This window comes from Lepisosteus oculatus, chromosome 4 (genome assembly GCF_040954835.1).
Source record: "Lepisosteus oculatus isolate fLepOcu1 chromosome 4, fLepOcu1.hap2, whole genome shotgun sequence".
NCBI classification, from domain to species: Eukaryota; Metazoa; Chordata; class Actinopteri; order Semionotiformes; family Lepisosteidae; genus Lepisosteus; species Lepisosteus oculatus.
The window spans coordinates 26,833,594-26,856,479 of record NC_090699.1 but is presented as its reverse complement, the minus strand read 5'-3'; the positions used below and the strand labels follow the sequence as shown (position 1 = coordinate 26,856,479).

Below are 22,886 nucleotides of genomic sequence, written 5' to 3'. Positions count from 1 at the left end.
TTGACACATTTGATCAATAGGAGTCTACTGGGAAAGTCATAGGTTTGAGGCCACTGCTGGAAGCAATACAAGCTGTACATCTTTAAACCACATTGCAGATGCTGTCTTGCAGGACTTTGTCTCATTCTTCATGCACAGCCTAGATAAGCACATGTCTGTTCTTACATACAGTATTACATATCATTCCAGCTTATCCCACACAAAAATTCAATGGTGCTCAGCTCTGGTGAATAGGGCATCTACAGCATACCTGTCAAATTTTCATCTTGCAAGAAAACTCATAGTAACGCAAACAGCTAACATGCATCGGCTTGTTGGAATGCAGTCACATCAGGATGATGCCACAGGAAAGGCGAAATTTGAGATCCCACTCACTGATATCCATCATGGTGGTCTATAAAAAACCTACAACATACAATGACACCTACAGTAGGTATTGTTCACTTGGGAAGTGTGGTATATTGGCTACATTCTGTGTAAATTTGATATTCGACAGGTTAAATCACCACATTCCCTCTACCTAATCTGCGTACACTAATGGTACACTAATGGTGATTTAGTAAACTTGCTAGAGTTAGTCATTTTTACATTTAGTCATTTATGATTAATTAATCATAATGACCCTAAAAACATTCAATGTGAAAAATCTGTATACCTGTACTTTATTTAAAAAACATATAGTACTGTATATGCATGAATAGTGATTTTTTTATTTTCAGTATATATGTGTTCAAAGGAGAGTATGGACTTTTTGTATTAATTAATAATACAGAATTAGATTATATAATACATTTACACTATATTAAAAGAAGAATAAACATACAGCAACAAATAAAAAGCATTAGATCATGTATACCGTCACCAAATCATAGCAATATAATGTAAACAGGAGTATTGACTTAGTTCATAAAACCAAGCAGATTTTCCACAGCCAAAACCATAGGTAGGAAAATTGATTTTTGCCTTTTTACATGCAGGAACAATGAATGTTGATCCTCCTGTTGTAATGTTTAAATGGACTAAATGCAATTTCTCTCTCCTAATTCTGTTTATTTGTCTCTTGCTATCACACTGTTTGATAATCCTTCTTATAATTGACTCTAAATTCAGTTTATTAATACATACTGCAAAGCATTGGTTGTGCATCACTTGTAATTTGAGCCTCACCAGGAATCCCATTTCTTATTTAAAGCAAATAAATGGGAGAATTGACAAGACTGTATTGATTGTGAATCAATACTTAAGCTACCTTTCTTTATAAAGTTAACAAGAAACCAGTGACTATTTCATTTTAATTTGAAAAACAGCATACCTTCTATTAAATTTGTGACATAAACCATCAGGTCATTACATTTTAATACATTTTGTTTCTTACAGACACTACACTGAATATATGAGTGGGCTATTCATCCCTATGGGCACAAGTTAATCTATTTTTATCAGCTCCTTCATCTGCTTTTCAAAAGTACTTTTTAAAAACCTTTTGCTAAGATGTAGATTCACTTCTCAGCATTAGGATTTTATACTAATAATAAAAAGAAAGAATGCTGTTGACACTAACATTTTAATGTTTCTCTCTTTGTTTCTGGCACAGGAAAAAAAAAGTAGCAAGTGACTTTGAAAGGAATGTTATATAATGCAGAAACAGAGAGAAAAGAGTAAACAAAGAAAAAAAAATAATTCCTTGTTATATTACCCTTAAATCTCTATTTATTGTAATAGCTTTTATTATGGTAGGAGTAATTCCAGGGCTTTGAAGAGGATGGGAACTGGGTAACAGCAAGCACACTGAGAGGGGTGTGCTGTGTCCTGTCATGCCTTCCAAACCACACTAGGTCTCTTCCGGCCTGGGCCGCTGAACCTCTTGACATCTGAGCGTGGTTCTGAGGAAAGCGCCTGAAGCTGGGGCGGTCTGTCTCCTGGCAGCCTAGGTACTCTGTGTGGTAGAATGACATGCCATCTCCATCCACAGACACAAGGGGCACAGCATCCTGAGTCCAGAGGAAAAAGTTGTGGGAGCTGTGCTGAGAAAAACCGTCCAAAGCCTTTCTGCGCCCCAGACCCTTTAGAAAAATATAAGGTTACGTTTGTAAAGACTTCATCAAGTTATTTCAACAATGTTTCTCTTTGATTTTTTTTTATGTTTCATGGTTGAAATTTGGTTTTGTGTGGGTGTGTGTGTGTGTTCGTTTTTCTCTTCCTGACATTTACATTTCACTCTGTGAAACTTTTAGGGTTTTACGAAGCTGTAGAAGATATTCTGGAAACCAGCATGAAAAAGTGAAGAACATTTGAAAACTACAAAGAAAGTGCTAAAGTGTACTGTTTTCTTTAGTGCCAAAATTTGAAATACGGAGCCTGTACAGTTTTTAAAAACCAGTTACTTACAACATCAAACATTTCAGAGGTACGGTGTAAAGCAAAGCGATTATCGTGAACAGAAAATGGGTATTCTCTTTTTTCAGTGTTCTGAAAGATAAGAGGTAGACAGAATTAAAACAAAGCCAGTTAATTATACAAATATTATGTATTGTTATCATTGTTAATATGTTGACTATAATACTTAAAAATAAGTTAAACAATACTTATTTTTTTACTTTGGATATTAAAAACATACATTGTTAGAAAGATCTATTTTTTATGTGAATATGGCATTTTGCACAAATGCAGGTACTGAAGTACAGATTTACATACAACTTTTCTTTTATAGTTTTGGGCTTTTATTATTTCAATTAATAAAAATAAAACTGATTAATACTTTCTGGCTATAAATGAAGCCTTTTCTGGGTGAAATTTCTTACTTTGAGGTGTCCTGCCCACTTGTGTTCATAATCCATCTCTATTAACTTAACCCCATAGAAACTGTATACTGTAATGAATTTGGCTCATTGCAAACTTTTGAATTTTCTTGTTACAGTATATAGGAATATTATAACACTGTGAATTTGCATAATTAATTGAGTTAATAAGCCATTAAACCCCTAAGCTTTAATACAATTAAAAATGTATGTCAAGAGTAAAATCGCAGAACTGCAAACTGAACACTTTTATGTACAAGGCAAAGATTATCTTATTTTCTCTCACCCCTTCTGTGGTTCTGGAGGTCTTCAGGTATCTTTCTGGGACACCATTTGGTGGATGTTTTGTTGCCTGTGTTAGCATGCACCCTGTGCTTGTAGCAGCCTCTCTTTTAAATGGGATTGGGGGAAAACCTAGATGGGAAAACTGGAAAATTCATAATTCATTGTAAATTTCACAGATAGGTAATAATAATAATTAATGTAGGACTTTAATTATATGTACAATACTACTAAATTATATTATTTATAGCAGTAAATCCAGTGTCTACCAAAAAATCCAAATTAAACAGAGGAGAGAAAACTAGGAACTCAAGAGGAATTCTGCTTTTTTCTTCTTAACATTAGGGCATCATACTTAGTGAGGCTAGTCACCAAATCCCATCTAATAAACAGAACTGAACTAATGACTTTGAAATCTATTAGAAGGCTAATGCTGTTCATAATTGAGTCGACCTTCCCATTTTCTTAGTGATTATTTATAATTAATGAGTTCAAAACAATTACGCTGAGAACACTGAAATACTTACCCATTCACCATCTCTATCCATACATGGGTTCCAGTTTCTTCCTTTTGGCATTTTGCTAAAGTTAAATCACAAATCGGTTACATAACCCTTTCATTAATTAGCATAAATAAACTGCGGCTTTATCTCAATATTTGTTCTCTCAACATATATTAAAACAAACACTATCTAAAACACACTTTATTAACAAGTCATAAAGCACACAGGAGGACTGAGTTTTGCTGTAACCATAGAAACAGCAATACACAGTTGCTTCCTGATATCCCCGCGGGAGAATTTTGTAAGATGTTGAGCTATGTATTATTTGGCGACAAGTTCGTAGTGCTTGTAATTTGTCTGACACACAGTAAATACGTATGCTGAATATCTATTCCAATTTTTATTTAATTGGGGTTTTTGCTTTTTAAAAAAATCTAAGGCCAGTGATAAAAAATTCAGACACGAACAAATTCAGACATGGATTAATATTTAGCAGCTCTGTGAGTTTGCCCCCCATACAAAAACCACAATAACTCGCAATTAAATCGTATAAACTGTTTTTGTCTCTGAGATACTGAAACGGAGATCAACATAACAATTGACGCTATGGAAATTAGAATTTAATCGGTATCTATGACCGATAGTCCATCTATTTTTACACACTTAGTGGAGTGGAGTGTCTCGAGCACGATCGCCACTACTCCGAGCCACTTCAGGGTGTGTTACATTTGGGCCCCAGACCTATCTAAGATAATTACGGAAAATTTTGTTCACTCGTAACCCAGTTTTATTCATTTGCAACGGCATAGGAACACTTGTTCTTCCACATCACACAATGTTTATAATAACTAGCCATTTAAATTCAATCAATGCAGTAATGTTTGCTTGGGCCTGTGATTTGTCTTCTATTTGCCTGATAAAACAACATATTTTGATAATTGCCCTACTGCAGAATTACACCAAATGACATAGTGAAACTGAATATCATACTCAGATAAAAATGACTAAAACGTTGCTTATTATTTTTTACATGAAACTATATGTAGTTTGATAATTAGGAAATACAAAGTTTACAGTTTGAGAGCATAACCTGTTTTTTTTTGCCTACAGTTGTCCTTTGCAAGTAAAAAGCAATGGTTCTTCCAGTTACACCTACTGTCATGATACCGTATGGTCTGAAGCTCATTTAACATAAACAGGATTCAATTGAATCCACTTCTTCGGAGATCCCGAAGTCAGCACAATAATGTTGGGGACAGTACTGAATGCGGACTCCTTGTAATTTAGCAGGTTAAAAATGGTCATGAATGCAGTCTCCGTTTTAACGGTTGTGACTTCACTATTGACTGTATTGATGCGTGTGAATGCAAGATAATTCTATGTCGTGCTTGAAATCGTATTTTTTGGTTATTACGCTGAATATTCTGTATTTGAAATTACAGAAGTAAATTCAGATTTACTTTCCCGTACTCAGACCAACTTCAGTTGAATCGCTGCTTACATGGGACGCAGTGAGGTGCTATGACAAACTAGTATTTCTCTTGTATGTGTTCAAACGATATCTTTCAGCTAATAAAATTTATAAAAGGGAGGACATTGCAAACATTGTTTAAGAAATAATTTGAAATGGCTAGTTATTAATACGCTTATAAATACAAAACGTCTCACGAATTTAGTTAATATTTCAATTAGTTTTTTTATCATACATTTTATCTTATGTTGAACTAATACTAGAAAAGAACATATTGTTATTTTTTCGCAACCACACATACTTGGAGCCAATGCCATTTTATTCGTATTTTTTTGTATTATTTCTGCATTCTATATATTTTTATATTTTTATTTAAAAGCTGTAAATAACTGATAACTCAGCTGAAAGGGGAGACGGAATATGGAGTTTTCTCGAGTTTTCTCGAACACGGAAGTACAACTAGTGACCGTGTGTATTTCCGGGTTATTGGCAGCAGGTATGTGTGTTTCATGCTGTTGTAGTGCACTGCAGTACTCAGCTTTCTGCGTGTATGAGTCGACAGAGTCAAAGTATTAAGAATGAAAGAAACGGCAACAATATCAAAACATTATTCTTTTTTTAGTAAGCTAACGCATAATATGTAGAATCAACACTGTTGTACAAGACGTTTCTGGAGGCAGGCAAGTTACCGAATAACATGAAAGTAAATTTGCAGTGCTGTTGTGTTAAATATAGCTGCCACTAAGATTGTCGATACTTGAACTGAAAATCAGTCTTTCAAGAGATCGGGCCAGGTGAAGGACTGTTTGAAGAAATATTGCGCCCAGCATTTAATGATCTACAAAAAGGCTAAAGACTAAACCGTTTTCATGAATTTCCCTGCACCAATACACAGACGGAGAAAACTCTGGAAATCTCTCCAGATAGACGACGGTAAATGAGCGCAGAGAGGGGAACACATTCCCCCGTCTCTCCTGTCGCGGGCACCGGAGAGGCGGGGGGCAACATGCTGCCAGAAAGCAAAGACGACATGAGACAGGTAAGGAAACATTGCTTGTTGCTTCGCTTTGTTGATCGAATTAGCTGAAGAGCACCGAACATAGAGGGAACAGATGTTCGCATAAACCGGTAAGTTTATGTCATGTAGCAGAGTTTTTGCAAAAGTACTGGTCACGGTAAGGTATGGTCATTAATATTGTTAGATAACAAATATTTTCCATCTCATGACTTCCTCTGGAGCTCTTTTGTTGTAGTAGTATAGAATTTTTGCTTCATACTCCTATCGGAAATCTAGCATACAATCCTGACGATGCCTTCGTTTTTAGGTGCTGTAATTATGTGGGTTTTGTTGGCGTACTTTAATTTCTGCGAATGATAATGTGCACATTTATGCGTCGATACATAAAACTAAAGTTTGCAGTATTGCCTTTCATTTGGTTTTCCAGGTGGCAAAAGGGTTAAAATGTCTTGTATTTAGAAATCCAAACAGCATCCGACATAGATCTTTGTAACATCTCTTCCGCAATTAGAAAGAGTGCGAATAATGAGTGAAAACCGTTAAGGTTATAGAATAAAAAATCTGATGTGCTAAGGAATCACTTCACATAACTTCTACAGATTTAATTTTCCTGCTCTTGTCAATGGTTACAGTTGTCAAAGGAATTGCTTAAAATTGACTCATAATGCATTGTAATGGCCTACCAAAGAGAATTTCATAGTAATTCACTCCAGGCTGTTTCCAGTTGAAAGCAATGGAGAAATAAAATTAAACCAAGAAAACATGAGGCTAAGAGAAGGCTATTTAAAATTAGCTCCACATAGATCGGACTGTGTCTTAATCATTTGACATCTGCCAGTGTTCTGTAATGTGATTTCCAGAAAATAGGAGTTTCCATTTTAGCATTTCTCAAGTACTTTGATGGTGTGAGTAACCATTACGTCTACCTATCTGCCTACTCACTCACCTTTCTTAGAAAACTGAAGGATCGCATCTCATACTACGCATGTGTTCATCCAAGATTTGTATTACAAAGAGTGACATTGTAATGTCCCTTTTATGTTTACTTTTTTAAAAGAGGAAAAAGGTCAATAATGTGTGTTCAAGACAGATTTCAGCGAATCAGATATGTCCCATGAGTATGTAAGACAAAAATGTAAGCTAAAAAAATATGAAAAACATTTTATATGAACTTCTTTCAATATGCCACTAACAAAATTCCGGGTGAGCTCAAAGCTTCAGTTGTTTGGGGGAATCAGGTAACGTCTGTGTATCAGGGCTTTTTGCTTAAGAAGTTCCTCAGTGCTGTTTCCCTCTGCATGTGACAGGAGTCAGCCATGTGTCTGGGCAGCAACGAAGTGAAGAGTCGGGCTGTGGTGAAGTACTCTGCCGCCCCGCCGCCCGCGACCTATGCCCTCTTGCAGGAGAAGACGGACCTGAAGCTGCCGCCTGCCAACTGGCTCCGTGAGAGCACCCAGCTGGGGCCTGCCGGCACCACCGTCCTGGGCTCCAGCAGCAAGAGCAAACCGTTCTCCAGGTACATGTGACGCAGTGGGCTTCCCTCGACGGCCGCGCTGACCTGCATCCTAACCGCTCCAGTGCAAGAGCCTTTCTGCTTTTCTGTTGTGTCTTGGCACGTCTTAACCATGCATAAACTGGAGATACTACACTACAGCACAGTAATCTTCCCCCCCCCACCCCTGTTGTGCCTCTTTAGATTTTTGTAAAAAAATAATTTTTTCCTAAATCAATAGTTACATGATGCACGGAAAACATTTGCTTTAGCAAAGGTTAAAGTATAAATCATTCTGATATCTTCTGGAAAGACTGGTTCAGAAAACAACCTTTAGTACAAAATGTCTTCATTTTTTGTATCTCATTCCATTTCTTTTTTGTGTTTTAATATGTATTTTCTTCATACATTTTTTTTATGCACAGCTTTGGGATGGCATACGACTTTATTGACTGTATCGGGAATGATGTGGATGTCGTATCTGATTCTGAGGTATGTCTGATATGTAGAAGAATCATGTGGTATTGGTGATGGTGCCTCGTACTCCACTAGTGCTGTCTCCGTACTGCAGCACTCTTCAGACTGCAGGCCTTGTGCCTGGTGTCAAGGAAACTCCAGTATCACCAGGCAAAACATCATCGGCTCTCCCACCAACCATTACTTCTGCACATGTGATGAGTGCCTGTTGAAGAAATAGATGATTTTGTCTTTGAAAGTTCAAGCGAATTGCAATTTAAATGCCAGTTTCACAGATGCAGAGCAGGTAACCATGTCCACTTCTCTGTGGATTCTTCTGCAGGTGTTACAAACGGTTACAAACGAGGAGCCGTTCATCCCTTCTAAGCTGCTTGGTAGTTAGTTGTTAATTCATCCATCCTGTTTTGAAAGTAGCCAGGGTATTGGCTTTAACAACCAGACTGGGTCATTTGTTCCATATTACCTTTGGGTAAAGAGGTGTCTCCAGTTAATGGTTTTAAATGCAATTTCATGCAGTTTTCTTTTGAGCCCTCTTGGTCATTTTCACTGTTTCTTTGGAAAACAAATCCGTTGGGTTTGAAGCTATGGTTTAAATTATGGAATGAAAGTTTGTAGTGCATGGCAAAAGAAAATGGGCTAACATATTCATTTATTTATTCTCTCAGAACATTAAGAAGCTCTTAAAGATCCCGTACAGTAAGTCTCATGTCAGCATGGCTGTGCACCGTGTGGGGCGGACTCTGCTCCTTGATGAGCTGGATATCCAGGAGCTCTTCATGAGATCATCTCAGGTGAGCATAACACATCTGTGTGCTGTATATGTGTATCTCAGACTTTAGAGAACCTCTTAAGTGGCTGCAACAGTCACCTTTAGAAGTCAGACATTAAGGTAGACTGTTCTGTTTTTAGTGTCTGAATGCTTTGTTTGAATCTTTAGTTTAAGTTTACCATTCTGAAACTTGTCCCTAGGGAAGGAAATGTGCTAAGATTGTGCATTCCAACATCTTAACTGATTGTCCATTTTTAAATTTTGTTTACTTATACCTACAACAACAGGTATCTTTTTTTTTCACAGACAGGTGACTGGACATGGTTGAAAGAATTTTATCAAAGGCTTGTGGATCAAAAGTGGCAGAGAAAAAAGAAGAGCAAAGAACATTGGTATCAGAAGGCAATCCTTTCAAAATTTCTGTATTATAGGTGAGTTTTCAGTCAGGCACTAAAGGAACATGGGGGAGTGGATTGTTTGTCATGTCATTTGCTGTGCAATCATACTCTTCCTTTGTGATCTTATGATGCATGTTGATATACCGAGATGGCATTAAAGAATCAGAATTGACTTATGATGAGATTAATAATATGAGGTGATCTTTTGCAGTAGTCCCTGACATCATATGGCTGTTCACTTACTTTGATGTTTATGTCGGCTTATCAAAGTAGACAATTGTGACCTCAGATTTCATGTCAAATACTTTTTTGGAACTGGCTCAAGGCAAATGCAAAGAAGGTTGCTACAACTGTTTTCTGAATCACAATTCATTAGTTCCTGTTGAATGTGGATAGGTCAATTGACACGGGCTAGTGTCCTGACCAGTAGTAGTGTCTTGAGCACTCCGTTTCTGAGAAAGGCTCCAGGTTGCTGCAGCCTGTACCAGGAATAATAAGCAGTGTTCTGATGGAGGGCTGGTGGATGGGTGTGTGTTTCTGGTCCAGCTGTGATTTCTTTTAATATATTATTGAACGGTAAAAGCTTCGAATCAAAACTGAGCATCTCAGGCAGGGCTAAGTCTGGGACTGAAAGGCACAGTGAAGAAGCAGGCACCGAGAGGTGACAGCCCCTGTCTTTGCAGTGTTAATGGTGATGGGGCCGCAGAGCCCGTGCCGGCGGCTGCAGACGAGGCTGCGGAGGCAGGATCCACTGAGGCGGGGGAGGAGGAGTTCAGCCAGTCCTGGCCAGCCACGTATGGAAGCTCTGCCCCTGTCTCCGAGGAGTCGGCTGCCTCTGGACAGGTAGGTAAGAGGCCTGCGGTATAAAGCCAAATTTGAAACCTCATGATGAGCAATGATGGCTAGTTTGACGAGGCTTGTGCTAAAGTGAAATATCTGTGTGGTGTGAGGGAGACATTAGCAGGATGCATCATCGCATCATAAAATGTTCGCTCTGATGTGAATGGTATCTGTAGAAACGACGACGTGTGGGCATATTAATTTCGCACACTTAACCTAGAGTTTTTTGATTGTTTATTAAGTTCTACTTGTCCTAAATTTGTTGTATGTTTTGTTTAAGCTTCTGTGCTGGTCTTTTCCTCGCAGGAGAGTGTTCCTGTTGAGAGCAAGTTTGCTCTGGGACATGTGGCCTCATCCCCCAAGGAACAGAACCTGCCCACACTCTTCAATGAGGGGGAGAACAGCCAGGTACTGCACAATCAACCTGTAGTCTTGGGGGTTTCTATAGGTATCTGGTGTTCTGGGTTTGAATTCAGGCTTTTTTTATTAAATATTTTCCAGTTTATTTTCCTGTTGAATTTGGAAAATGCACTGTCAGATTTTCCAGAGCCTTTAACTTTAGCAATATCTGGCAGGACCAAAGAGAAAATATTGGGTTTTGACTGAGATCACTACTGTTCATTCAGTGTACCTGACTGCTGGATGCTGCTGAGCTGTGGAGCACAGGCTGAGCCTTACGCTGACCCTAGGCAGTCTCCACTGGACACTTGTCCACTGTGGGATCTGTGTGGCATCTTCTTGGTGGAGATGAATGCAAGGATTGTTACTCCTTCTTCCCCTTGCTAGGCCAGATCAAGGAATGTATTGGTCTTACACGCTCTCACCAAATTACTGGATTTCATAGTGTTTCTTTTCCTTTTAATTTCTTTTGGTGACTGGAAAGGGTCTCCGGAATGATTTTGTGCGCAACATCCTATGGACATTTGAAGACATTCATATGCTTGTGGGATCAAACATGCCCATATTTGGAGGAGGGCGGTATCCTGCAGTCAGCCTCCGTCTCAGGTTAGAAAGCTCACAAAATTCTTTACATTTGTTTTTTTCTTATACTATTTTTTTGTTCCTGTGGAGACTAAAAGCTGGGACAAAACTTATCCTTTGTTCAGTTCATAGAAAAAAACAATAGTTTTGTGCGTAGGTGTTACATTTATGATAAACAGTTCAGTCAGCTTCTCTTGTATAAAGAGGAATTCATCTCTGTCCCTGAATTTTGTCAGTCAGCTGTGTATTCATAGGCTTCTCTTATGCTAATGAAACATCTCTGTTCTTATATAGGTGTGCCCATTTTAATTTTACTTCCAGGTTTTTTTCAGAAAACATTTGTGGCACAGGTTTGCTAAGGTCCTGAAGCAGTATGTTCTGGTTTCATTTTTACTCTTTGTTGATCTAAATGGATGCATTGTGTGTCTTTTTCAGGGATAACAATAAACCAATAAACATCCTCACTGGCATTGATTACTGGCTGGACAATCTAATGTGCAACGTCCCCGAGCTGGTGATGTGCTTTCATGTGAATGGCATTGTTCAGGTAGATGTTCTGGGACAATATATCTTTAAGTCATGTCAAGGTCAGAGCTTTCTTCCCAATAGTCTAGTTATCAAGCATAAGGGACTACATTCATGATTTTTACCAACTCATATGTGTGCTATGGTTGACAATTTTACAGGGCAGGCTGAAAATATAGGCTTATTTTCCTTCAGCGAGGTGACTGATTTAAAGCCGTTTCTCACCTTTATTATTCGTAATAGTGTCCTTGTTCTTGAATGACTGTCACCCGATTTGTCACTTGTAGACAGACACTTGCAGTTGATTGTTTTTTGCTGGGTGTCTGTTTGCAGAAATATGAGATGATAAAGACAGAAGATATCCCTGACCTGGAGAACTCCACTTTCTCCACCAGGGTAGTAAAGGACATTGCCCAGAACATCCTGTCTTTCCTCAAGTCCAATTGTACCAAAGAGGGCCATACGTATTGGCTGTTCAAAGGTAGGAAGATGGGTAGACTTACCATTCTTGCATTGTTCTGAGAAAACTATCAGAAACCAGGTTTTCATGGGGCATTTTTTTATATTTCCATTTTGCATATTTAAATGTGTACAGTTACGTTTTTTTTCCTTATTTGTCTATAATCGTGAATACAGTACATTGCTTTGGTGTGTTATTTTGCTATAGTGAGGGGATGGGGATGTAATTCAGACATTAAAACTAAGAAATTGTATTTGTTTTCTGGTAAAGAGGAGTATTACCTGCTTTAATTTACACTACGGTTTAAGCATTAAACTAAAAGAATCATGTATAAGTTTAGTGCAAAGTGCTTAAATGTGTTTTTGCTCTCCCAGCCAGCGGCAGTGATATAGTGAAACTGTATGATCTGACCACCCTGTGTGAGGAAGCAACAGAAGAGAAATGCCAGAACCCTTTCACCTTGCCAGTGGCAGTGCTGCTGTACAAGTTAGTTCTTCCGTTTTCTCTAAGCACCAAATAAGCTGTTTTTCTGGTTCTTATTGTAAAAAAAGACAAGCTCTCCATCTGGTGGTACTGAGAGCTGGAGCTGTGATAAATTGGAGAGTACATTGTTAGTGATAGCTAGTGCTGATTTGGATTCAGGTATCGAGTGACCTTCAGCATTAGTGTGGTGTGAGAGAAGAAATGTTTGCATGTATGTGCTGTGTGTATGAGATTTTTGCACAGGTTATTTCCACTGAAACTGTAACATGTCATGAAGTTATTTTAAGCTAATTATATTTATACATATTTAATTTTAACATTTGTGCATGTTAGCTCTTAATTAAGAGCATTTTTTAACAAAATAATTCATGAGGCTCTCATTAAGTAAAATGCCATGCTACTTGGCAGAGTGGCCAGCAATATGATGATGAAGAAGAGCCAGAACAGGAAGCACTATGGCACCATAAGAACCCTGCTTCTGAACTGCATTAAGCTGCTGGACCAAGACAAACACCCTCAGGTATCTCTTGATCCTTTCCCATTTGTTCTCCAGGGAACTGCTCTGGTCATACTGGCCATGTTCTCTAGAATGTGACCTGAGTTCTGTGCTGGTTAAAGGTACTATTTATCATAATTTATAATGGCTACAATTAAAGCTGTGATCTTGCTTTTGACTAAAGACATGCTCCTGCCCTTTTCTGCACAGATCATTGCCTCTGCGAACTACATGCTTTCAGAGCTGTTCCAGTTGGATGAGGCCCAACCAGAGGCAGGGGAGGAGCACAACACTGGTTTGGAGGATAGCTACAGTGAGGAAGAAGAAGAGGAGGAGGAAGAGCTGTCTGAAGACAGCTTTGACAATGGCACCTATAGCTCCAGCTCCAGTACACCTGATGACAGGAAGGCTGTGGCCGTGATCAAGTCAGTGGGGGAACTGTCTGTCCCTGAGAAATACAAGTCAACGCATCAGATCAGGGTAAGCCAGATTGTGCTATACCTGGACTTTGTACACAATACTAGACTTTTTATAGAATCTTTAGGCAAGTACTGTTTCCAAGTAACTTCATAAAATCAAACAGTGGACTCTTAACGCTTAACATTCTAATAAAATGAAGCTTGATTGAAAAAACAGCCTCTTAGAATTTTTTTTTCTGAACAGAATAATGAAAACCCGAGTATGTGTTGTAGTACACAGAGACGGCAAATCTTGACAATTAGAAATTAATCTATATTCACCTATATTATATTTACTTATATAATTTACCCTAGCTATTAATTGTAATTATCAAAAGTAACCTGGAAGCCAGTGCAGTTGTTAAGGACTGGAGTAATATTGTTGCCCAGGTAAGAGTTTTATCTAGAAATATTGTGGGTTCTTATATAATGAAGTCTTTGTGTGAAGCTTTGTAACCAGGTTTTGCTTTATATATTATGTGAATGTTCATCCTTGATATAAGGGGTGTATTGAGCAACTGACACAGTGGCCAAACAGACTACAATCAGACCCCAGAGAAGAGTGTGTTACATGTTCTTATTTATTGTACATTGTTTTTCCTTTTAAAGCCCAGCTTCTCTTTTCCTGTTTCCCATGACAAAGAGGAGCGATGTCGGCATGTTCTGAGCTACGTCCTAAAAGTAAGTGATAAAGTGGTTTTACTATATGATGAAATTCAATTGTGTCATTAAAGTTAAAATCAAAAACCAATAATTAATATTTTATTTTCTCACTGAATTCCCATATGTACTTTTACTGGTAAACAGACATTTTGAGATTTTTGACTGTTTTTTTTGTAACGCAGAGTGGAGATTAAGTGTTAAACTATGGTAGCTCTCCCTGCACCATCTACATTTGTAAAAAGGCATTTTTCCTAAAATTACTAAGTCCTAAAAAGTAGCTTGCATGTGTGGAGTCTTAATTGACATTGATATTATTCTGTTTAAGTTGATTACATTTAAGAGGTGGTGACTGTTGGTACTGCCTGCGCGTGCTCAGTTAGGAGGTCTTGTCTTTAAAGGGCCTGAAAGCAGTGGATGGCAGCATTAAGAAGGAGAGTGACCTCCCAGCGGCAGACCCCAACACCCCAATCCCTTTGAAATATGAGGAGGGCACGAAGAGCGCCGGCCACACTGCCGTCGAGGAGGAGATGGCCCTGTTGCTGGACAAAAGTAAGGAATTGCAAATTCATTCAATAGGTGGACTGCCCCTTTCTTCAAACATGTCATTGCATGTAAATATTACTTTCTTGCATCTATGTACAGTGATGTTCCTCCATGAGAAAGCACTCTACATCTCACTGGGGGTCAACCACTCGAGTTCAGAACTCAGTGGTGTGGCATATGGCTGCCGTTATGAGCCAGCAGCCCCATTGCACAGTGGTTTGAGTGGAAAAGGGCGAAGTTCCTTCATCAGTTGGATTAAAGAGGAAATGTAGAAATAAGATCATACAAGTCCAGAATGGAATGTAGCCACCTCTACTCTTACAAAAAGCGCCATGACCAAGTACTCTGTACCTTGCTTCAACACCTCATGTAAAGGACAACACCTCCTACAATACAGTGTCACCATACTGGGGTGTTGGTTTGCTTTTTCTGGCTCAGAGGGAGGGGAGAGCTCCTCCAACCTGTCCAGCAGCACTGTTTACAGCCCAGTCTTGCTTAAGCTTCTGAGATCTGATGAGATCAGGCTAGAAGGTGGTAGTGTTGCTGAAGCACCCATGCAACATGCATATAGATTGTGCTTGTTTGCTACGGGAAGGAATCAGGACTCTTCCTTTTCCTCATCTTTCTCTTTGTCTTGATGGCAGTGGGCCCTTCTCAGGAGGACCTCAAGCACCCGACCCGTTCTGGGATGATTCCTGGCTCCTGGCAGCACAGAATGAAGCTGCAGCTCTTCCTCAAGGCTTCCAAGGCTTATTACATCCTGTCAGAGGCAGCTACTAACCTCCTGAAATATGGCAGAGCCTTGAGATATATAAAACTGGCTTTGCAGTGCTATGGTGAGTGTTATTCGCCTTAGAAAATAAGCACCTATAATTGACCGATGTAGTTTACCTACCATGAAAGAAGGGGAAACATTAAGCGAGTGCGTCAGCTGTCCGGTCAGTGTTTTATTTCACTCTGCGACTGTTAGAAAGTCCTTTGTCAACAGTGTGATTGGCATCGTGAGCCACAAAACAAAGAGGACTCAGTTGGCAAGCCCAAATTGGGTGCACATATAATAAAAAATTCTATATTGTGCAAAATAAAAAATGTGACAGTTTTACACATAAATTAACACAGTCAACATAATTTTAAAATCAATAATCCGCTTATGACCAGATGCTGGTGGAATTACCCATGTCCCCTGTACCCTTTGCAGATGCCTACTGTTCAGTGAGCACCAGCCTGCACCCAGAGGTGTTGCTGTTCCACGGCCAGTGCCTTTCTCTCTGTGGGGATATCCAGCTGATGCTGGCCCAGAACGCCAGTAACAGAGCAGCATACTTGGAGGAGTATAGCTACCAGACCAAAGAGGACCAGGAGATCCTGCACAGCCTGCACAGGGAATGTAGCTGCCAGGGTAAGAGCCTGTGTGAAGTGCTTCTGCATTCACTGCAACTCTGTTAACCATAGGAGTACACTTTTATGTATTACTGTTTCTTTATTTTTAATCATTTCTCATGTGTTCATGTCCAGCATTTCCTTTTAAAAACAAAAACATTGATTTTATAAAACTACAGTGCTGTTACTGAAAAGGAACATTGCACTGTTACAGTATATGTTTGTGTGAGTATGAAATGCTGTTGAGGCCGATACCCTTGCTTGTTTCAATAAGTGGCTAGATGAGCCAAAATGGGCTAGACTGTGCTGAATGGCCCTCTTTTTTCATATCCTTTGTTATGTTTATACGGTCTGTTTTGAACATAAATATTTTTCTCCAGTATTGCTACTGCTTCACAGTCCTTACATTTGTCTAGGTTCAGGTTAGGGCAGGTTTTCCTCAGATGTTTGATTCTTTGTGTCATGTCTTCACAGCTTTCAATCTGGCCACAGACTTGGCCACAGACCCTGAGTATCAGCTCAGTGTCAGCTATAAGTGCTACGAGGCTGCATATGACCTCATTAATGCTGGAGAATTGAAGGAACGAAACCTTGAGCAGCTGAACCAGGTGCTGAAAAGGCTGGGCAATATCCGTAACGAGATGGGTGTTTTCTACATGAACCAGGCAGCCGCAGTTCAGACAGAGCGGGCAGGTAAGCAGGCCTTCCTATGTCACACTGCTGTGATGCAGATTCACTGCCTCTGTAGGGCACTAAGAAGCTTGGAAAACTGTATTAACAGTAGAAGAATGCTTAACATTATTCTTGCTGCTTCCTTACTACAGATGTCATAGTTTTCATGTGTAGTCCTATATATCTACATAGTTAAGGGTCAGATTGCTGGAAAGGAGCAGTAACACGATCTTGTTCAGGTCTGCGTCTTGACCATTAAAGTGATCTTTGGACCAAAATCTGGTGCAATCTGGTCAGGCTCTGATATCCCCTCTCTATATTTTCCTCCCTCGTGCAGTGAACAGGGCAGTGTCAGCTGTAGAGCAGGAGCTGTGGAAGAAGAGTTTCTCTTGCTTTGAGAAGGGCATGAAGGACTTTGAGGCGATAGGGGACACCACCAACACAGCCCTCCTCCTCTGCAACACGGGCCGGCTGATGCGCATCTGTGCCCAGGCTCATTGCACTGTAACCCCAGACCTCAGCAGGGGAGAGTTCTCACCAGAGGAAGCGCTCTACTACAACAAGGTGCTGCTATGCACTCTCTGGCCTGTGATAATCCAAGGAGCCTTTATTCTAAAACCAAGCACTATTTTTTTTTTTCCTCTTGGTGTCCTTTTTTGACTGTTCATTTCAGGACACCAAAAACTGAGTAGTCTTTATGTAAACAAAATAAAGTGCATTGTACAAATGTATTATTTAGAACTGATAGTAAAATACTAAGTTCTATCAATTTTTAAATAGAACTTTTAATAAATGTAAATTAATGTAAATACCACAACACACTTTCTCTGAGTAGAACTGAAATGTTGTTTTTTCTGTAGGCTATTGATTACTACCTGAGAGCCATGAAGTCTCTGGGCAAGAGAGAGAACCACCCAGCAGTGTGGGACTCTGTCAACTGGGAGCTCTCCACTACCTATTTCACTCTGGCTACCCTCCAGCAGGACTACGCGCCTCTGTCCAGGAAAGCACAAGAACAGGTGACAGGAGTGGCACAAATTTGTGCTGCTAAGTGTGATGATGTACATTATGGTGAAGAGACAACCATAAACTCAGTTTGTGTGTTTGAAAGAACATGTAAATCTAAAGGAAGGAACAAACTAATTGCTCTTTCTTAAAGCTGTGGTTTGACGCTTCCAGAAGTAAAGTGTTTAGCATTTTTTAAATGCTGTCTCTGCTTGTCCAAATGTATAAATGACTAAAATAAAAATTATATTGAACAAGATAGTGCCTTTAATTAGGAAGATCATTCACACCCTGCTTGCAGATTGAACGCGAAGTGACTGAGGCCATGATGAAGTCTCTGAAGTACTGTGACCTCCAGACGGAGTCGCTTCGCCAGCCGCTGTATCAGTACCGCGCCGCCACCATTCACCACAGACTGGCCTCCATGTATCACAGCTGCTTCAGGAACCAGGTACTGTGCTCTGTCACACTGCAGACTTGCTGTGTACATTCTTTGAGTAGTAAACGTGACATCTTAGCCTCTTTAACATCAGAACGTTTTTTTGTTGTTGTTGTTCTAGATTGTGGAGGCAATGAATCACATCCGCTTAACTGTTACTTCCCGGTATATATAAGCTCTTTTCTGGGAGGAGTGAGTCTTGATGCGCGAAAAGATCTGTTTCTTTCATGAAGAAGTCATTGAAATCGCTTCACGCCTCTATTTCCTCTTTGCTAATGTCAGTAGTCTAGCAGAGGGGTGTTGTGTGGTGCCAGTGCTGATCCACAGGTCTGTGCCGCAGGTCGGGGACGAGCACCAGCGGAAGCAGCACCGTTGCCTGGCCGAGCTGCACTACAGTAAGGCCGTGCGGCTCTTCACTGTCCTCAAGGACACGCCTTGTGAGCTGCTCCGCACACAGCTGGAGAGGGTCGCCTTCACGGAGTTCCAGATGGCAGGTCAGCAGCCTCACATTTTCAGCCCTGCCCCAGGCTCCACCCCTGTAGACCTTGATGCTCAGTCTGTGCCTGAGCATGCTGAAGGGCAAGCAAGTGAAAATACTAATCCAAATGGGTAACTGGGGAGGCTGACTGGAAAAGCCTGTTTGTGGTGTTACGCTAAATTCAGACCAAACTTGCATCACCTTACAGTGTAGTGTTTCTCATGTACTTTATAAGGTTTTTGCAGGAGATTTGTACACATACTGCGTATATTCTAATGGGACATAGAATATAAGAATGTTTGAAAAGTTATAAAGAAAGAAGGGTCTATTTAGACTATGCTGCTCTTTCAGTTTCAGTAGTTTAGTGATCCAAGTACACCCTTAAGTTTGGTAAGAATTTTAACGCCTGCTGGAATTCATCTAGAGCTCTAACGTTTTTTAATTGGGGAAAAAATTGAACCATACACTGAAGGAATGAGGATAGTTTCATTACAGCTTTCTGCTCTGCACATTGAGATTTACCATACAATTTCCTATTGAAAAGTTCAGAGACGTGCCTAGCCTTATAGTTATGCAGGGGTAAACACAAGAAGATGCAGTAGTCAATCTGAGGCTTTTGTTCAGATATAATCCCTTTTTTTCTTTTAACTTTTCTCTTTGTGCTTATAGGACAAAGCAGTAATGCTGCGAAGCTGAAGACCCTGTTCACGGCCCTGGAGATCATGACTGAGACCAGACATGCCTTTCACCTCATTCGTAAGGAGCTGCTGGAGGAGCACAGACAGGTACCACACAAACACCGGCCCTGCCTGCCTTCTTATTTGTCTTCTGGGGGGCTAGATTTGGAATTGCAACTTATAAATCCGTCAGTGCTATCAGTACTGGATCTGTCTCTGTAGTAACTCACTCCAGGTGCAGGGTGATTTTGTGATCTAGACATGAGTTTGAGTCTGGATCAGCCCATCAGCACTCCGTTATTTCAGAAAATTGTCAGCCAGGGCTTTGATGGGTCTGGGTAAATATGCAACCCCTGTGGCGTTCAGGTGCCTGCATGCTTGTAACGTGAGGGACACGCCTCCCCTCTGGGCACTGACCCTCTTGGAGGCATGTTTTGAAGGGTGAGCATGTCGGAGGAGATGGTCAGCATATTCTAATTTCCCCATTTAGCAATTCCGAACTGGATGAGTACATAATGGGGGAAAAAAGTGATTCTAAATTGAAAAACAAATTACAGTGTAGACCTTCCATCTTCATCCACTCAGTGTTGTTTAAATGCAGTTTTTATAGCATTACAAGCTTCTTGGTATTGTTTAAAAACAACTAAATAAATCAAAACTATTATGGCCACGAAACTTGTTTATTCAGCTGTTTAAGGCTGGCTCTACATTGAATGTTGAGCCTTCCGAGTGTGTGCACTTATTTGAAATCTTCCCCTTGCTGTGTCCTACAGGCAGAATGCCCAGAAGGTGTTGAGGGGGGAGATTCTTCAGACATCCCCACTTCCTCTGCCCTCAACACACAGGAAGTGCAGAAACTCATTGGTGTCTTTGAGCCCAGCTTCTCATTCCTGCTCCTGCACCTGGTCAAGCTGATGACTGCCACTAAACGCAAAACCAGGTTAGTAAACGGCAGGAACCAGGCAATCTGGCCGTTATTCTTCACAGTTTCCGAATCCAGGGTTGACATTGAACCTGAACACTTTAATATAGTGCAGGGATGTTGAAATTGAAGTTATACATTGACAGACATTCATAGACTGAAAGACTTTGTGCATCTTAATGAAGGTGTTTTTAGGAGAAGAATGGTGACTTGTTTGGTCCTAAACTATTCATTTTTTTTGTCAGGGCAGTTTGTCACCGAGACGCATTTCCCTTAGTTCTATGAATGAGGTCCAGACAGAGCTTTCCTAAACAGCTGTGCTTTGTTTCCATGCTAGTGTGTGTTTTAGTTGTTCGGTGAAGAATAAGATGCCATTCTTTTTACATTTGTTTGAAAATTGTGTCATCCATTTAAATGATAAAATCCTCAGGCATGGCTGAAACAGGTGTATGTATGCCTGTGTGACACCCAAGTAGGATATGAATATGGATATGTACCGCATCCTTGATCTGAGATGGGATGTGTCTCAGAAACCTTGTTTTAACACAAGTACCGTAACAATGTTATTGGAAGACCCTGTGCTCTGCAGACACAGAGGACATCAGCTGCACCTGAGCATTGTAGCTGCCAGGAGTTTTCTTAGTCACAACCATTTAACACTACCAATTGCAGATTCAAAATATTTAAATCTCTTTGACATGTATTAGATGTGATTACAGTCATGCCTTCATGCACAGATAGCTAGAGTATAGTAATAGCTTCTGACAGTCTTCTTTATAAACATCAGTCTGTATTCATGGAATTGCCAGGCTAAATACAGCAATAAGATTGGTGTAATATGTGCAGGAAGATTGAAATAGGATTACTAATGGATTTAACAACACTTTTTAATTTCACTAAATTAAATTGCAGTAAGTAGTTTCATGCTGGAGTAAATTGTTTTGTAAAAAAAATCAGCAGTCATCAGTTCCTTCGAAGAACATTTTTAATGTGCAGATATAATTTAGAAATATTAAAAAAACAATTGTTTTTGCGGGGTTGTCATATAATTAAGGCAAAGTAGTTCCCATCTTTTATAACTGTATGGAATTGCTTAAGACCGATATACCAGAATGAATGAAGTAATGTACCGTCTATGAGAACGCTGCGGATTGTGATGATCATGAATTATTGTTTGGCGTGGCAGTGGCTCACACGAGGAGGAGCTGGTGAAGACCTACAAGCAAGTGTACTCCTCCCTGCTGCGTGCTGACAAGAGTGCTCCGCTGCTGTGTAGAGTGGAGCTCATCCTGGAGCTGCTGACCCAGCTGCTACCCAAGACAGAGGCCAGTGAGAATGGGGTGTCATGACAGTACGGCCAGCCCTCAGGCTCTCTTCACATCACTGGGTTAAGGTCTGAAAACCCGACATGGACTCCACATTTAATAAGCAAGTGCCTTGACCGAACTGTTGGGATGGTCACCTAGTTTGGGCTCTTTATTTATTTTTTATTTCAGTATTTCTGCACATTTGAGTAAATTGCAATTTGTTCCGTGTTTTTTAAAAGGAAAATGAAGTGTCACTGGGAGCTTTATTTCCCCCTTATTTTTTAAACATATAGGTTTTCCTGTATGCTTACTAGCAGGGTCAAATTGGCACGTTTTTTCTGTCACAGAATAAAATACAATTTTCACTTGGAAGCCTATAGAGTTAGCAGTTTGTAGAACACAATATTTGAAGACTCATTGCAGTATTCTGTATAGGGTATGTTTTGTAAAGCTAACGTGCAAAAACGGCATCTATAAATCAAAATTCTACAAAATATGTATATAAATGTCAATATCTGGACAGAACTAAATATGAAGAATCTTTGAAAGATTATTGAGATTTAGGACATTATTCGCTTTAAGTAAAATAAAGGTCTGAATTTGTTTTTATCATTTATGTGTCTTAAACTGCTGTCATCCAGCAATAGCTATTGCATCTGCTCTTTCAAATGTGGTTTTGTCATTTAGAATCCCTTGAAAAGCATTGCTCCTTGTTTTGCTTATTAGTAAACATACTTGAAGTGATTTGTAAGTAGAGTATTTGAATGACATAAATAGGAACAAAAAATGTGCTAACACCCACTGCTGTAAGTTAATTGCATGTAGGTAGGAAAACATCTGTAACAGAAACTAATCCTAACCTTTGGGTTATTTGCTGAAGATAGATTGTTGCACTTGGGAACTTTATGAATGTATTAGTGTTAGGCTTATTACTCATTTATAAAGTGTAATTTTGCAACCACATATATGATCTTTGATTTTTAAGCTAACTCAGCTACCCATCAATTTAAATATGAACACGACAAGAACACCTAAAAAAGGAAAATATTAGACTTTGCGAGTTATAACAATCACAGTCCTGTCACTGTCATTAGTTACAGTGAATGCTGTTTGCTTATGAATATTTGTTAAAAAATCAAAAACAATACTGCAGGCAAAATTGCTGACAAATTAGACTAAGCCATCCCAGTTTAGGCAAGACTCTGAAGTTCTAAATTAAGTGCTTTATCAGACAAGCTCTAAGGTACACCAGTTAACGCATATTGTATGATAAAATTAACAGGACACTACACAAGTTTACACTGCATGATAATCTTTATGTAATTCCCTGTTAAATATAGCTAGTTATG

General features: G+C 39.6%; 2 protein-coding genes across 4 annotated transcripts; one reads left to right on the top strand and one right to left on the bottom strand.

The window, feature by feature from the left end:
- Positions 1–690: 690 nt before the first annotated feature.
- On the bottom strand, positions 691–4,549 carry tex36 (testis expressed 36). Its single transcript, XM_069189001.1, has 4 exons — positions 3,608–4,549; positions 3,085–3,225; positions 2,389–2,469; positions 691–2,063 (listed from the first exon to the last, which is right to left on the bottom strand). Exons 1-4 carry the CDS (start codon positions 3,656–3,658, stop codon positions 1,707–1,709), a joined length of 630 nt encoding a protein of 209 aa, XP_069045102.1. The 5' UTR covers positions 3,659–4,549; the 3' UTR covers positions 691–1,706.
- A 505-nt stretch (positions 4,550–5,054) lies between these two features.
- edrf1 (erythroid differentiation regulatory factor 1) lies at positions 5,055–22,149 on the top strand. Of its 3 annotated transcripts, none has more exons than XM_015346962.2 (26): positions 5,055–5,099; positions 5,950–6,093; positions 7,380–7,588; positions 7,990–8,056; positions 8,707–8,832; positions 9,117–9,241; positions 9,892–10,051; positions 10,355–10,456; positions 10,932–11,053; positions 11,465–11,576; positions 11,888–12,035; positions 12,389–12,500; positions 12,906–13,017; positions 13,204–13,473; positions 14,061–14,132; positions 14,513–14,663; positions 15,302–15,493; positions 15,856–16,056; positions 16,512–16,730; positions 17,047–17,273; positions 17,570–17,728; positions 18,016–18,165; positions 18,494–18,647; positions 19,301–19,416; positions 20,082–20,248; positions 21,417–22,149. In XM_015346962.2, the coding sequence occupies exons 2-26, from the start codon at positions 5,992–5,994 to the stop codon at positions 21,577–21,579; spliced, it is 3,738 nt and encodes a 1,245-aa protein (XP_015202448.2). In that variant the 5' UTR covers positions 5,055–5,099; positions 5,950–5,991; the 3' UTR covers positions 21,580–22,149. The 3 variants fall into 3 exon arrangements, with proteins under 3 accessions (XP_015202448.2, XP_006630579.2, XP_015202447.2); XM_006630516.3 differs by lacking the exon at positions 5,055–5,099 and adding an exon at positions 5,431–5,550; XM_015346961.2 differs by lacking the exon at positions 5,055–5,099 and adding an exon at positions 5,560–5,734.
- The last annotated feature ends 737 nt before the right edge of the window (positions 22,150–22,886 follow it).